This window comes from Podarcis liolepis, assembly GCF_965112155.1.
Source record: "Podarcis liolepis genome assembly, chromosome: 10".
Lineage (NCBI taxonomy): Eukaryota > Metazoa > Chordata > Lepidosauria > Squamata > Lacertidae > Podarcis > Podarcis liolepis.
Window position 1 is genome coordinate 73,789,565 of NC_139562.1, and position 15,494 is coordinate 73,805,058.

The 15,494-nt window shown below is 49.2% G+C and overlaps 1 protein-coding gene across 1 annotated transcript in view; it reads right to left on the reverse strand.

The window, feature by feature from the left end:
- Nucleotides 1-13,597, reverse strand: part of CAMK1D (calcium/calmodulin dependent protein kinase ID) — a 214,236-nt gene extending 200,639 nt beyond the window's left edge. The window contains exon 1 of the mRNA XM_083464223.1: nucleotides 13,211-13,597. Within this exon, the coding sequence (XP_083320349.1) occupies nucleotides 13,211-13,302 (92 nt within the window). The 5' untranslated portion in view covers nucleotides 13,303-13,597. The remainder of the gene's footprint in view (nucleotides 1-13,210) is intronic.
- Nucleotides 13,598-15,494: the final 1,897 nt, after the last annotated feature.

The following is a 15,494-nucleotide window of genomic DNA, read 5'->3' on the forward strand; positions in this document are numbered from 1 at the left end:
TCGAACATGGCAAAAAGCACATATTGTTCTAGCTCCCACTTTCAGACTCAGGGCTTGAGCTATTGTCACAGTTATTAGGTTTAAATGGTTTATTCCAAAAATCAATATAGTGTTCCAGCATACAGCAGGCTACACGTTACAAGATTATAAGCCACAGCAGACACTATGATACAAGGCTTGGCATCAGCTGTGACCTTGACCCAGCAACTGACATGCTCCCTGGACTCTCCTTCATCATTTGCACAGTTGGTGTCCCAAACCTTGGGGTCAGTCCTTTTTTTCTGGCGGTACTCAATAGTCCGCAGTACCTACACCATTTTTCCTAGAAAAAATCACTGACTTTGGGCATTTACGGTATTTGTATGACACAGAACACACCACAGAGCTGTGGATCTGGGGCATGTTTACACTGCTACCACTGTCTTTGAAAATGATGTAAAAGCAAAAGATCATAATTGTTTCATTTGAGCTTGCCTGGTTGTTACAAACTTAGATAATATGGTTCTCAACTTACCACCAGTAATGGTGTTCACATATCCAAGAGTCATAGTCAACACTTAAGAGGACCTACTTAAGAGGACCTAATTTTACACTCATTTTCAAGAGTATGAAAACAAGCATGAACTGAAAAGTTATTATTCGCAACAGCTTAATGAAGCAAGTTAGACTTGAAAAGAATCTCCAGAGCATGACCTCTCACGTTTATCGCTTTGCAGACTGGTTTGTGCATCAATGATACAGTAAAAGCAACAATTAACAACATTACAACATGTGAGGGTTTGATTAGCTGCTTGTGCGTGAAAACGTGCTCCCTCAGAGTTTGTGCGACCCCACAAACCTCCGTGTGTGACGGAGCTCCTCAGACATGTCTGCTCTAGTCACTAGTAGAGTCCGACAGTGGCTGTCTGCGGAAGCGTTTCCAGCAAAGAAGTTCCTTAACGGAAACGCGTCTCCTGGACTCACGGCGTGACAGTTTCCTGCGAGGTGTGAGTCTCCCTATGGGAGACTCCGATACCTCCCCACTGTTCTCGCTGGAAGCCTCCCTGAGCCCTCCCTCCTGCTCGCATTCCCTCAGAGACCCACTCCTCCCCCTGCTGGTCCCTGCTTCAGCAGTTGAGTCTCTTTCATCCTGCCTGAGTCCCTCCACCACCTGATGCTCTGATGGCAGTTCCCTGACATCCACCTCCCCTCCAGGGCCCCCCTCACCCCCTCCCAATTCCTCCCCCCTGGGAGGTGAAGGGCTAAAACCCCGAAACGAATCTTCCTCATCTTCTGACGTCTCGAACAATTCTCTCCATCGATCGTCGTCCTGGCCAGCTGAATCCTCCTCCTCTTCAGAATCTGGGAACCCCTCCAACTCCTCTTCCTCGTCGGTGGTGGCAAAGTATTCCCTTCGGAACCTCGCTACAGGCTGAGGTTTACGTGGGAACCTCTGATGAAAAGTCTCTATTAAAACCTCGTCATTGACATCCTCTGCCCTAACCCAGGTGTTTTCCGACTCCGGTTCCCCTTCCCACATTACCAAATACTCTACTTGATCTCCCTTCCACCTGGAATCGAGGATCTCCGCTACATGGTAGCTGTGTTCCTTCTCCTCCATTGCTGGTCCCCTAGTGACCCTCCCCTCACTGTCTCCTCTATACGGTGACAGCAACGACCTGTGAAAAACTGGGTGCAGCTTCATGTGGTTCGGTAACCGGAGCCTGAAAGCCACTGGATTGACCTGCTGTATGACTTCAAACGGACCCAGCCTTTTGGGTCTTAATTTCTTACAACCTCCTTTGAATGGCAACCCTTGGGTTGACAGCCACACCTGGTCCCCCACCCTGATGCTTTCACCTTCCCTTCTGTTTTTGTCTGCCTGCCTCTTATATTCCTCCTTAGCCCTGTTTAAATTGAGTTGGAGCTGGCGATGGATCGCTTCCATTTCTTCCACGAACTGTTCTGCAGCTGGAACGCTCCAGTTCTCCCCCTCCCCCCCTGGGAAGGCTCTGGGATGGCACCCGTGATTAGCCAAAAAGGGGCTCATCCCCGTGGACACGTTCTCTGCATTGTTGTAGGCAAATTCTGCCAACGCCAACTTCTCCACCCAATCATTCTCTCTGTCATTAACATAACACCTCAAATATTGTTGGAGAACCCCATTTGCTCTTTCCGCCTGCCCGTTGGTTTCAGGATGACGGGCCGTCGAGAAATTAACCTCTACATGCAGTAAGCTCATGAGCTTCCTCCAGAACCTGGAAGTAAATTGTTTCCCTCGGTCTGAAACCACCCTCAAGGGGGCGCCATGCAACCTAAACACATTCTCTACAAACAATTTGGCGGTTTCTTCTGCTGTAACCGCATGTGAGCAGGCTATGAAGTGGGCCATTTTAGTTAACAGGTCTACTACAACCATGATGGCTGTTTTCCCTCTAGACCTTGGCAGATCAGTCATGAAATCTATTGCCACTGCTTCCCACGGTCTCTCAGGTGTGGGCAGTGGTTCTAATAAACCAGCCGGCGCCTGCCTCTCCCCCTTGGCTCTTTGGCATTGTTCACACCCTCTCACATACTCCCGCACATCTTCCCTGACCTTGGGCCACCAAAATTCCCTGGTAACCAGCCACATGGTTTTGTGTTGCCCAAAGTGCCCTGCTGTGGGGCTATCGTGCAGCTGCTTGAGTACCTTCTCCCTCAATTCCCCTTCAGGTATATATAACGCTCCCTTATAATACAATGCCCCATTTCTCTCCTCAAAACCACCGGATTTGTCTTCCTCCCCTCTGAGATCCCTGAGTTTCCCCTGGGCGTATGCATCCTGCACCGTACCCTCTACCAATTCCCTTTGCCCCACCAAAGTCGCCCCACACACCCAGCGGTCCTCTGGAATGATATGGGTTTCTTCGGGTGCTCCCTCCCCCTCCAAATATTCAGGTTTGCGTGAGAGAGCGTCCGCCCTAACATTCTCTGGGCCTGGCACATAACAAATCTCAAAGTTAAATTTGGAGAACTCTTGGGCCCATCTCAACTGCCTTTGGTTGAGCACTCGCGCCGTTCTCCAGTACTCTAGATTTTTATGGTCCGTGCACACTTGCACTTTATGTTGTGCACCAACTAGCAGATGCCTCCATCTCCGGAACGCCTCATGAATAGCAAGCAGTTCTCGGTCGTACACCGTGTAGTTCCTCTCGGATTTGTTCAGCTTCCGCGAGAAGAAGGCACACGGACGCCACTCTGACTCCTCCTTCCCCGGCTGCAGAAGAAGCACCGCCCCTATGGCTCTGTCAGATGCGTCTGTTTCAACCCTTAGCTTCTTTCGTAAATCCACATGCAGAAGTTGTTCTTCAGAGGCGAAGGCCCTTTTCAGTTCCTCAAACGCTCGCTCCGCCTCCGCCGTCCATACAAACTTCTTTTTACTGCTGAGACAGTCAGTGATGGGCGCCGTCAGATGGGCGAAGTTGCGGATGAACTTACGATAAAAGTTTCCAAACCCTAGGAACCTCTGCACATCCTTCTTGGTTTTGGGTGTTTTCCATTCCAGCACTGCCTGTACCTTGCCGGGATCCATGGCCAATCCCTTGTCTGACAGGCGGTACCCCAGGAATTCCACCTCCTTGGTATGGAACCGACACTTCTCCAGTTTGACCCACAGCCTGTTGGCTTGCAGTCTGCTCAACACTTCTCTGACGTCTCTCACATGTTGCTCCTCATTCTCAGAATACACCAACACATCATCTAGAAAGGCAACGCAATTCTTGTAGAGCAAAGGGCCCAGCACGTGGTTCATAAAAGATTGAAAACACGCGGAGCCTGCTTGTAATCCAAATGGCATAACGAGGTATTCAAACGCCCCCAAAGGGGTAAACATGGTGGTTTTCCATTCATCCCCTTTCCTTATGCGTATCAGGTTGTACGCCCCCCTTAGATCCAGCTTTGTGAAAATCTTTCCCTTCCTCACCCTGGTCAAAATATCATCAATTCTGGGCATAGGGAACGCCACCGGTTCAGTCACTGCATTCAGCCGCCTAAAATCACATACAAGTCTCGGCTTGTCCGCATTTTTTTTGTCCACAAAGAACACTGGGCTCCCCCCTGCTGCTTTGGACTCTCTGATGAAGCCTCTCTTCAGGTTCTTGTCAATGAACCCTCGCAACTCCTGCATTTCCCTGTCTGACATGGCATACAACTTGCCCACGGGAAGCTGTGCTCCTGGGAGTAAATTGATCTGACAATCAAAGGGTCTATGAGGTGGTAGTTGGTCAGCTTCCTTCTCGCTGAACACGTCGCTGAGATCTGCATACTGTGGTGGTACCTTCACCTTCCCCATTACTTCAGTCCCTGCTAGGGTGGCTTGGGCCCCTGCTGAACCCTTCTCCCCTTTGCAGTGTTCTAGGCAATGTGCTGAACCAAAGGACACCACTCTTTGATGCCAGCCAACCAGCGGATCATGTAGAGCTAGCCAGCTCATTCCCAAAATAATGGGAGCGCCTCCCAGGGTGGCCACATTAAACGCTATCAGTTCTGTGTGCCTTGCCACCCTCATTATCATTGGGACAGTCTGCAAGCGGACTCCTCCTCCCAACAACTCCCTGCCATCAATCGTGGTCACCTGCAGGGGGTTGCTTAAAGGGATGGTCTGTATCTGGTGTTCAGCAGCAAACTCCTTGCTCATAAAATTGCAGGAGCTGCCTGAGTCCAATAGCGCCTTTATTTTTAGGGGGTGCCCATTCTGCAGCTCTAGCGACACTTCAATCACTAGAGCAGGTCGAGGAGCTTCTGGCACGGGCACTTTCACTGCTCTTTGGCCTGGCTGCAGTGCCCCAATTGTGGCAACCAGGCGTTGGCTTTTACCTGCTCCGCTCCCCCTTCTTCTCCCCCCTCAACAGCTCCCACCATCCCTTGCCATTCCTTCCTCTGGGGGCAGACTCTGGCAAAGTGGCCTGGCTGTTGGCAGAGATAGCATTTCCGGGGGCCCTTTCCCTCCTTCTTAGCTCCCTCGCTGGTTTTTGAAAATGCGCGCGCGCGCGCTGTTCCAATTTCCATCGGCTCTGCCGGCGGGAAAGCTGGCTCAGGAATGTCTGGAATGCGGAACTCCTTCCAACGTTCCCCTCTCCCTTCCCGCCTCTCCAAGGCTCTTGCCTCCTGCCGCGCTCCTATGGTCAGCGCAGATTTGGTCAGCTGATCCATAGACTCCGCCCTGGGGCTCCGTGCCAGCTCGTCTTTCACCCCCGAAGAAAGACCTTCTTCAAATAGCATTTGAACGGGTGCCGCCGATAAATCCCAACTCAGTCTGTGAATCAGCATGGTAAACTCAGTCCAATATTCACGGACAGATCGACTTCCCTGCTTACAAGCCATTAGCTGTCTGCGCACCACCCCTTCCTCAATATCGCTGGAAAACATGATATCCATTGCACGAAAGAACTTCATTGTGTCCTTTAGTATGTCATTGTGCGTTGCCATTAGGGGTCGAACCCAGTCTCTAGCCCCTTTCTCAAGATGCCCAATTACAAAAGCAACTCGCGATTCCTCATCAGGGAACTCATCGAACTGCACATTAAGGGCATATTGCATCTCTGTCCTAAAAGCATGGTAGTCCTTGGGGTCCCCCCCAAATTTCTGCACCAATCCTGGTACCTTTCTGGGGAATTGCGTGGCTCTCCCCTTCTTGTCTGCATCCTGAGCCCTTCTCTCCTCCAACCTCGCCGTCTGCAGGGCCAGTTGAACCTCCAACGCTCGGTATCTATCTTCCAAGCTTGGACCAGCTCCAGCCCCTGCTCCTCCGGTTCCGGTTGGTTCGCTCATGATGCCTTCTCTTGCACAGGCAGCGTACAAAGACTGTCGGACTGCTGTGAGGGTTTGATTAGCTGCTTGTGCGTGAAAACGTGCTCCCTCAGAGTTTGTGCGACCCCACAAACCTCCGTGTGTGACGGAGCTCCTCAGACATGTCTGCTCTAGTCACTAGTAGAGTCCGACAGTGGCTGTCTGCGGAAGCGTTTCCAGCAAAGAAGTTCCTTAACGGAAACGCGTCTCCTGGACTCACGGCGTGACAGTTTCCTGCGAGGTGTGAGTCTCCCTATGGGAGACTCCGATACCTCCCCACTGTTCTCGCTGGAAGCCTCCCTGAGCCCTCCCTCCTGCTCGCATTCCCTCAGAGACCCACTCCTCCCCCTGCTGGTCCCTGCTTCAGCAGTTGAGTCTCTTTCATCCTGCCTGAGTCCCTCCACCACCTGATGCTCTGATGGCAGTTCCCTGACACAACAGTAATAATAATTAGCAAACATATATCTTTGCTCTGTTTCTGAGTTATATAACTGTAATCAAAATCTGTTTTAAAATATACTACCATGATGTTCATACATCCTAACTGAGAAAGCATATACTCTGCAGGGGCCTATAATTCCTTTAATTTTCTTTGGTTATTATGTCAATCATTTTTTAAAGTTCTAGCTTATTATGATGTGCTGCTGGCCTGTGAATTGTTTTAGACAGTTGTTTTAAATGAGAGGGTTATATTGAGCTGTGCTATTGCAGTTTATGATTGTTAATGTAAGTGAGCATGGCCTTGAAATGTTTAAAATAAATACATTCTATGTTATAAAATAGGGATTACATTTTTAATTATGAGAAGATAATAGATACAACGGAATGCAAGAACAGAGAGAGAGAAAGAGAGAGAGAGAGAGAGAGAGAGAGAGAGAGAGAGAAATGTATAGACTCTACTTTTCAATGTCTATCTGGTGAGCATCTTGCTTAAGCTCCCTTACAGTATGTAAGCTTAGTACAAAATAAAAAATAAAAACCACTGCCAAAACATGTTTGTGTCAGTTTGAAATTGAAGAAGGCCTTGAAGATTTTCAAGAGGATGCAACAGTTTGTCTAACTCAGAGGTCGGCAACCTTAATCGGAGGGTGGGGCGGTTGACTCTCCGTCCATCGGAGGGCGGGCCAGAGTGTGTGCGCACACGCGCTCTTCCGGGTCAGAGGAGCACCCGTGCGCATGCGCACACACTATTTCCAGTGCTCCTCCGGTGCTTTCCCCTCCTCAGCCAAAAAGTTCTGGTACTCACCATGAAGTTGTTATAGTGAATGCCACACTTTTAACATTTGGTGGGGAAAGAGGCCAGCCCTGCGCTCCCTTGAGTTCACCCAGGGGGAAAACACTGCTAGGAATTGATGTTGCTCAGAAACAGAGGAACAAGTGTCATGGTCTAAAGGGGGCACTCTTTCCTGAATGGGGCATCAGGGTTGCCATGGGACACGCATGAAAAAGCACTGTTCTGTCATAAACTTGCCTGTCTCTGGGGCACTTGCCATCAGTGTTGGGACAACTGCAGACACCTCATCAACCAGACTCCTAAAAATCTCATGTGAAAGCCTAGAAATGTAAATATTATCCCAGCTTTCCACAAGACTAGTTAAAAAAACGGTGCTATTAGATCCTAGGCAGAGCCGTAGCTACAGGGGGGGGGAGCCGGGGCTTTTGCCCCAGGTAAAACCCCCAGAGGGGTGCCATTGAGGCTCCCAGCCTGTGTTTGTGTGAATGCGAATGTGTTGGAGGGGGGGCAAACTGGGTCTTGGACCCGGGTGAAATAAAGCCTAGTTTTGCCCCATCCCAGGAACCAGAAGAAATATTATTTCAACCCTTCCTCCCATGGTCCCAGTTGTGCACTACAATGACGAACCGGTAGCATAAGAAGCTAATGCTAGGATGCATGCTTCAACAAACAAAAACCTATGAGTCATATGATCAACACTCACGAACACATGTCAGTGCAGAATATGGTTCAGTTTCAGTATCGGGGCAAAATTAAATTATAAAATTATGTCATGGTAGTTGAACTAACAAAATTAGCAGAGTTATCCAAAACAATTTGCATTAATTTCTAGTTGCCTCATAGACAAGACTAAGGAACAATGGACAAAGCTTTTAGCTATTCGTAAATTCCATAAAAGTAGCTACTATAAAACATACATGCTCAAAGTCTTTTAAAAGGTGCAGCAGAAACAAGATTAGAATATATAATTATTTCAGTTTGGCATTCTCCTATCAGAAGCTATAAGCAGTCAGAAATCAGTACTGGTATTGGCTACGATGACAGAATATATGACAAATAGAGGTTTTTTGGTAGTGGAACTTGTTTTGTGAATTTTTACATCAGTGGGCTTAGGCCTGTGCAGCTCTGCATAAGATTAGACTGAAAGATCACTAGAACTTACTCCTAAGTAAGTGTATGCAACAAGGCTGCAATCCTCTGCATATTTACTTGGGACTAAACCTCTGAATTAAATAGCACTTACTTTTCTAAGCAAAAATAGACATCAGAACTGAAAGACTTGTAGCCCTCCAGATGTTGTTTGACTCCAGCCAGCATGGCCGATAGTCAGGGATTATTGTAGCTGTATTTTAACAACAGGTTCCCCATCCCTGATGTAAAAGATCCAGCTTCAAGTGGTTGTGTGGGGAGAAACATCAGGGAACCTTTGCTGCTTCTGGCGCACACATACTCTCATTCAGGCCCAAGCTGCACACTGTGCACAAATGCATGTCTTGGTAGCCTAAGGGCCCTTTTGGAACAGCAAAAGCCAATGAAATGTCAGCCTCACTCACTCATTCATGGCTCATTTTCCTCACAATGTCTACAGCAGCTCCCGTGACCAGTGCTTTTCAGCCAGTGGTACTTCAAAGTATGTCATGTTTTACAAGTACCATCAGTTGAAAAGCATTCAATCAAACCATTCTCCTAGGCCTTACACATGCTATTTTTCACTTAAAAGCCTATCTATCTCCTCTATATGAGCCAGGAGAATTGGAAGCAGAACGTAAGTGTTCAGGTCTCCAAGGCAGGGGTGGAGGAAGGGGGGCGGTGGGGGCGGCCCGCCCCGGGTGTCACCACTGCGGGTGTGACAAAATGCCAGGCGGCACTCACTACGAGGCCTGCAATGTCTCTCCTGGGAGACAAGGTGGCTTGGGTGCCTCTGCGCTGCCCAAACTGTCTGCCCCCTGCCTCCCCCCCAGCTGTAGGGCGGCTGAGTGGGAGGAGGCAGGCAGACTCCGGAGGCGCTGCGTATGGGAGGCTCGCCCCATCCTTATGGCGTGCCACCCTAGATGCCCGAGTGGCTTCCTCCGCCGCTGCTCCATGGAATTCAATATTTTCCATGTAGCTTATATGACTGCATAAGAATGAAGTCACCATTCCACTGACTGTAAGTCAATCCAGCTTTACACTGCTTATGACTCAGGACTACATGAACAAAAGAACACAGACTTGACCCATTCCATAAGCATTTTGGAAAATTAATGAAGATGGGAAAGGTAGACAATGGCTCGCTTCTCATGCCGTGGTATGCTATCATTAATGATTTACCATGCACCTACCTGTCTGGGCAGTTTGGCTGCTCTCTGCTAGCATGCAAAGGAAATTAGCCAAAATCCTAGGTTAGTATTACATCCAACCAGGGGATCATGGTTTGCTTTGTTCAAACAAACTGTTACTAACAAGCCAAGAACAAACCTTGACTTATCATCATGGTTTGTCTGGCATGAAACAAACCACAACCTCTGGTTTGGACCATAATGCTAAGCCAGGGTTTTAGAGCTGTGCATATTTATTCAGAAGCACATCCGGGCTGAATATGCATGGGATTGCTATCTCACAGTGCAATCCCAACCATGTCTACTCAGAAGTAAATCCCACAGAATTAAATGGGGCTTACTTCTAGGTAAGCCCCTTCATGGATCACTGCCTTGCCGTGGCGAAGGGGCTTGAATAACTCAGAGAAGCTATGAATTATGCTGTGCAGGGCTGGGCTGGATGAATTCCAAGCCAGAATTAAGATTGCCGGAAGAAATATCAACAACCTCAGATATGCAGATGACACAACCTTGATGGCAGAAAGTGAGGAGGAATTAAAGAATCTTTTAATGAGGGTGAAAGAGGAGAGCGCAAAATATGGTTTGAAGCTCAACATCCAAAACACAAAGATCATGGCCACTGGTCCCATCACCTCCTGGCAAATAGAAGGGGAAGAAATGGAGGCAGTGAGAGATTTTTCTTTCTTGGGCTCCATGATCACTGCAGATGGTGACAGCAGTCACGAAATTAAAAGACGCCTGCTTCTTGGGAGAAAAGCAATGACAAACCTAGACAGCATCTTAAAAAGCAGAGACATCACCTTGCCAACAAAGGTCTGTATAGTTAAAGCTATGGTTTTCCCAGTGGTGATGTATGGAAGTGAGAGCTGGACCATAAAGAAGGCTGATCGCCGAAGAATTGATGCTTTTGAATTATGGAGCTGGAGGAGATTCTTGAGAGTCCCATGGACTGCAAGAAGATCCAACCGATCCATTCTGAAGGAAATCAGCCCTGAGCGCTCACTGAAAGGACAGATCCTGAAGCTGAGGCTCCAATACTTTGGCCACCTCATGAGAAGAGAAGACTCCCTGGAAAAGACCCTGATGCTGGGAAAGATTGAGGGTACAAGGAGAAGGGGACAACAGAGGACAAGATGGTTGGACTGTGTTCTCGAAGATACTAATATGAGTTTGACCAAACTGCGGGAGGCAGTGGAAGACAGAAGTGCCTGGTGTGCTCTGGTCCATGGGGTCATGAAGAGTCGGACACGACTAAACAACAACAACAACAACAACTTCTAGGTAAGAGTTTAGGATTGCAGCCTCAATTGTAATGTGGTGTCCTGTGTATGTGTCACAATTCCAAGGAGCACAGCTAAGGTACAGGGTTTGTTAGATGCAGAATCTAACCTGAGAGTCACAGTTCTCATTTTAAAAACCAGTCTCTAACCCTCATAGTAGTGAGCATATATTTGAAAGCATGTAGGAAAAGTGTGGTGAAATCTCATAAGCCAGATGGATGGATGAATAAGTCTTCCAATGGCAGGGAAGGATTCCAGTTCCCTGAAGACCTCCTTATTCCTTCCTGTGGCAAACCAAGTCAGAGTGCAACAGGCAAAATAGGAGGAATTGCAGAATACATTATTCCATGTAAAATAAAGTAAGTTTAAATTGCATAAGTTATACAAGTCACAGAATCCAGTTTTCCTCGATACAGCAGTTAGATTGTTTTGAGCAGAATTTGGTTTTGGGTTTTTTTACGAGTGCACACAACCCAGGGCATAATGAAATGGCTTAAAATAGAAATTGCCGAAAATGTTGGCAACCCTGTTGTATTCTTAACCAAACTTTTCCTGGTCCTAACTTTCATGCATAAAATTAAGTCCAGGTGTTTTATAATAAAGAAAACCACAAAACCTCCAAGTTGACAACTATATAGTTAAATATAGCTTTGTGGTCATAGATCATAAATTACAACACTAACCAATTAAAGGTTAATGGCACAAGTGATCTAGTAGTAAACGCAATTATTTTCTTTGGCACAAGCTACAGGAAACCATTTGAATCAATGCATCACCTTCAGGGCAAGATGACGCCACTATGCAGTATTTACTGATAGGCATTCTAGTCAGTGGCAGCGCTGGAATTACCCCCAAAGTCAAATACCTTTTAGACCATCTCAAGCATCCAAACTCGTGCAGAGTGCATTTCTAAATAGGCATAGAGGTAAACATTTATAATCGCTATACTGCTTCTTAAATGAGTCTCTTATGATGACTCTATGCTCTCCAACACAGTTTAGCTAATATTAATTATTACATGACAAGAAAAGGCTTGTTTCTATTATACAAAGTCTTGGTAGTACAAGTTATTAGCAAACACCCAGGGACAAAAAATAGTGTTAATATCCATAGAGCAGCACACACATAAAGTGAAATCTATGTTTTGCTACCTACTATGAATGCCTGATCAATACCAACCTGCATAAACCACCTCCATGTTAAATGTCCGATTGCTGCACTCACGTTCAGAAAATCAGGATAGTAACATTTTCAACCAACTTCCCCCATGAAACACAGCGAAACATAAATGTCACGACAATGCTAGCGTGAGGTTTTTATTGTACGGGCAGGTGCAGCAAGTGTAGTACAAGTTAATACTGCCATAATAATTATCACCTAAGCTGTCCTAAAGAGGCATAGCATTGAAAATGCAGCTGCTGCACTTACAGCAGAGCCAGATGTGCATACAAACCTAAAATCAACAACTACATAGCAGTCCGTCTATTGACCTTTCCTACAATACACAGCCATCTGCACCTAGAACATCTTATTTAAAAAACAACTGCTAAACTGAAAACTATTTTCCTATCACACCTTGTTCCTTTAAACTATTTGAGTATGTTGATTCAGACAAAAAAAATAAAAATCTGTTTTGCTAATCTGTGTATCCAAGCACTATAAATAAAGAGGGGGGGAGGGCATACTCTCTAGCAACAACAGTTAAGCTACACCAATGCACTGGGAAAAACCCACAGCCAATCCACTCTGATTATTCTGCTCTTCTTTCTATGAATAGACTCTGCAGTCAGCTTTAGAAGAAAGCATAAAAGTCAAACCATATTTACGCTGTCCTTTTAAATTCCATTGCTATTAATATGTACAGCTGACTCTCCTGATTCCTATATGACAGCATGCATTTTGCCCCCAAAAGAAAAGGACAGTTATCATTGCCACTGTTTCAAAGTAGCTTGTGATCTACGCAATGCAAAAGCACGGCATATTTGAACAGCGCCTTTTCAAGGATTCATAAGACCTTAAAAATCTCAATAGCAGAGTACACATGCGCGCACACTTTCACCAGCACACCTGCCTTCTCATATACTGGCATTTGCAAATGTGAACACTAAAATACTGCACTGCATTGCTTCACACCCTCTGGCTGAACTGTGGTCCCAGCCCAAGTTCCCTCTGGCACGGCTATAACGCAGCAGCCTCCAAGGATGCGCGGACATGCAAACCCGGGATCTGCCCAAGTGTCCAATTGTGTCCACGGCGCCCTCTGAAACCTGAAACAGGCGCATGCCAGCACGGCCCCCCAATGCCGCAGCCCATGTGCCCTGTCCGCATGCCCGTCCCATGCCCAGCAGCAGCACCCCGTCTCCGTGCTCTCTCGCGCTCAGCCCCGGCACCTGCCTGCCGGCCCGGCCCGAAGGGGCCCCGGGACTCCTGGACGGGGACGGGGGCCCCAGGCAACCCTGGCATTCCCGCTCCGCATGGACGGGGAGCGAGGAGGGAGGAGAAGGGAGCGCTCTCCTGGTCCCAAGGCGGAACCCCGCTCCCCGGCCCGGACGCTGCCCGGCGCGGCCACTTACGTGCCCAGGGTCTCCTTGAACTCGAAGATCTTGCTGATGTCGTCGGCTTGCTTCTTCCACGAGGAGCCGTCCTCGCCGTTCTCGCGGGCCATGGCGGGGCGCAGCAGCCCGGGCGGCTTGGGCTTTCTCTTCGGCGGCTCCTCCGCTCGCCTCGCGCGCCCACTTCCTGCTGCTGCTGCTGCCGCTGCCGCTTCTCCTCCTCCTCCGCGCCGCCTTTCCGCCCTCCCTCCCTCCCTCCCTCCCCGCCCGACCAGAAGCGGGCCGAGCAGCGCGACAGGCCGGCTCCCGCCTCCCCAGGTCCGCCCCCCCCCCCGCCGCGCTCGCCTGGCGGCTCTTTCGCAGCCAGAAGGAACTTGCAGCCCGAGGGACGCGGCGCAGCGCAGCGCGGACTCGGCTCGCCTCCGGCGCGGCGGCGTTTGGGCGGCACATGGGGCTGCGCTTGGTTGTTATGGAAATGGCCGGGCGGGGAAGCGAGCCAGCCAAGCCGCCGCCCCCCCCCCCCGCGCGCCTCCTCCAGGCTTCCCGCCGCCGCCGCCTTCGGGAGGACTCGAGACAAATTCGCATTGCAGCAAAAGGATCCTCTATATATATGTATAGACACGGCGGCCCGCGCGCCCCTTTCTCGGCTCCCCTTTCTCCCCGCGCAGCCCTGCCTGGCCAGCCCCAGCCGGAGCCCGAAAGGGGCCTCGAAACCGCTCAGCGACCCCCGGCTCCGGCCTCTCTCCGCGGGGCAGAGTCGGAGCCGGGCAACGAGGGACGCCGCCTTTTCGCTTTCAGCTGCAGCCTTTCTCTCCGTCCGGAACCAAAGAGAGAGCAAGGAGGTGCAATTGCCATTGCAGAATCGAGGCAGTTAGGAAACTTGAAAGTTCTCCCCATTTCCTGAAATGCAGTCTTGACCCGGGACAGATGAATGCAACTGAGTCTGCAACTGAGTTCCGCTCCGAGGGGACCCGCTGAAGGAAGAATGGCAGAGCTGGAGGGACCTCGAGGGTCATCTAGCCCAACCCCGCGCAGTGCAGGAATTCTGCCCGCAGCCATCCCTGGGGGGCCTCGAACCACCAGCCTGCTTAGCAGCCAGACACAGCGACCCGTTGTGCCGCATTAACTTCAAGGAGCCTCCTCTGAGTAGAACTCATGCTGACCCTTCCCCCGGCACTTGTCTTTTTTCTTCAGCACAATTCTCACCCTGACTTCCAAGTATCATTATCCCCATCCTAGCTAAGAATTTATTATTCGGATTAATAATTTCTATAGGCTATTAATGTTGTTGTTTTCATTTAGGCTGCTATAATACCCTAAGAACAAATTATTCATTTTGTCCAGCTCCTATATGGCAGTGTTCACATTCCTGGTTAATGTACACTGTAATGTTAATGTACAGTGTTGAGTTTTTGTGTTCACATGACCATTATCCAAAATACATACACACCTTGTTAAGATATTACTGTTGGATGAGTTGCTTCTCAAACCAGCTTCACATTAATCTGTATCCTTAAGCTGTTTGTCTCTAACAAAGGTGTGAAAAAACATTGTGGTCAACACCTCCCTGGTGCGGACACCAACATACACAAACGGGTGGAAACGTGTAGGACCCATTAAAAGAATGGGGGGGGGGTGATGGGAATGTGCCCTCTGCCTTTCTGGCAGGTAAGTCGTATGGGGAGCTGAGATGCCTGCAAGAAAGCCGTCCTTTTTCATGAGTAGTAAGCCCAATAGAGTTCAGTAGGACTTTCTCCCAGGTAAATATAGGATTGAAGCCTAAATCCCAGCAGAGACCTAGCACGTTTGGCTGCCGGCTTCCACCCCCAAGTCTAACCTGGCTCACCCCCTGACCCAGGGGCTGCTCCGGCCTCTTTCACCAGCATCCCAAGCCCCTCCCTGGCCAACATTTCGGAACCTGCTACTTTGCTAAAAATGGAGGAGTTTCAAGCAAGGTTACCGTATTTTTCGCCCTATAGGACGCACTTTTCCCCCTCCAAAATGAAGGGGAAATGTGGATGCGTCCTATGGGGGCGAATACAGGCTTTCGCTGAAGCCTGGAGAGCGAGAGGCTCTCGCTCTCCAGGCTTCAGCAAGCTCTGCACAATCCTCCGGAGCCCGGCGCCAAGCCGCGCCGGGCTCCGGAGGGTCGCGCAGAGCTGCCTGCGCTCCCGGGCTCCACACAGCTCTGCGCGACCCTCCGGAGCCTGGTGCCAAGCCGTGCCGGCCTCCGGAGGGTTGCGCAGAGCTGCCTGCATTTCAAAGCCTCTTCAGTGCGCCCGGGCTTCACACAGGTGTCCGCAAG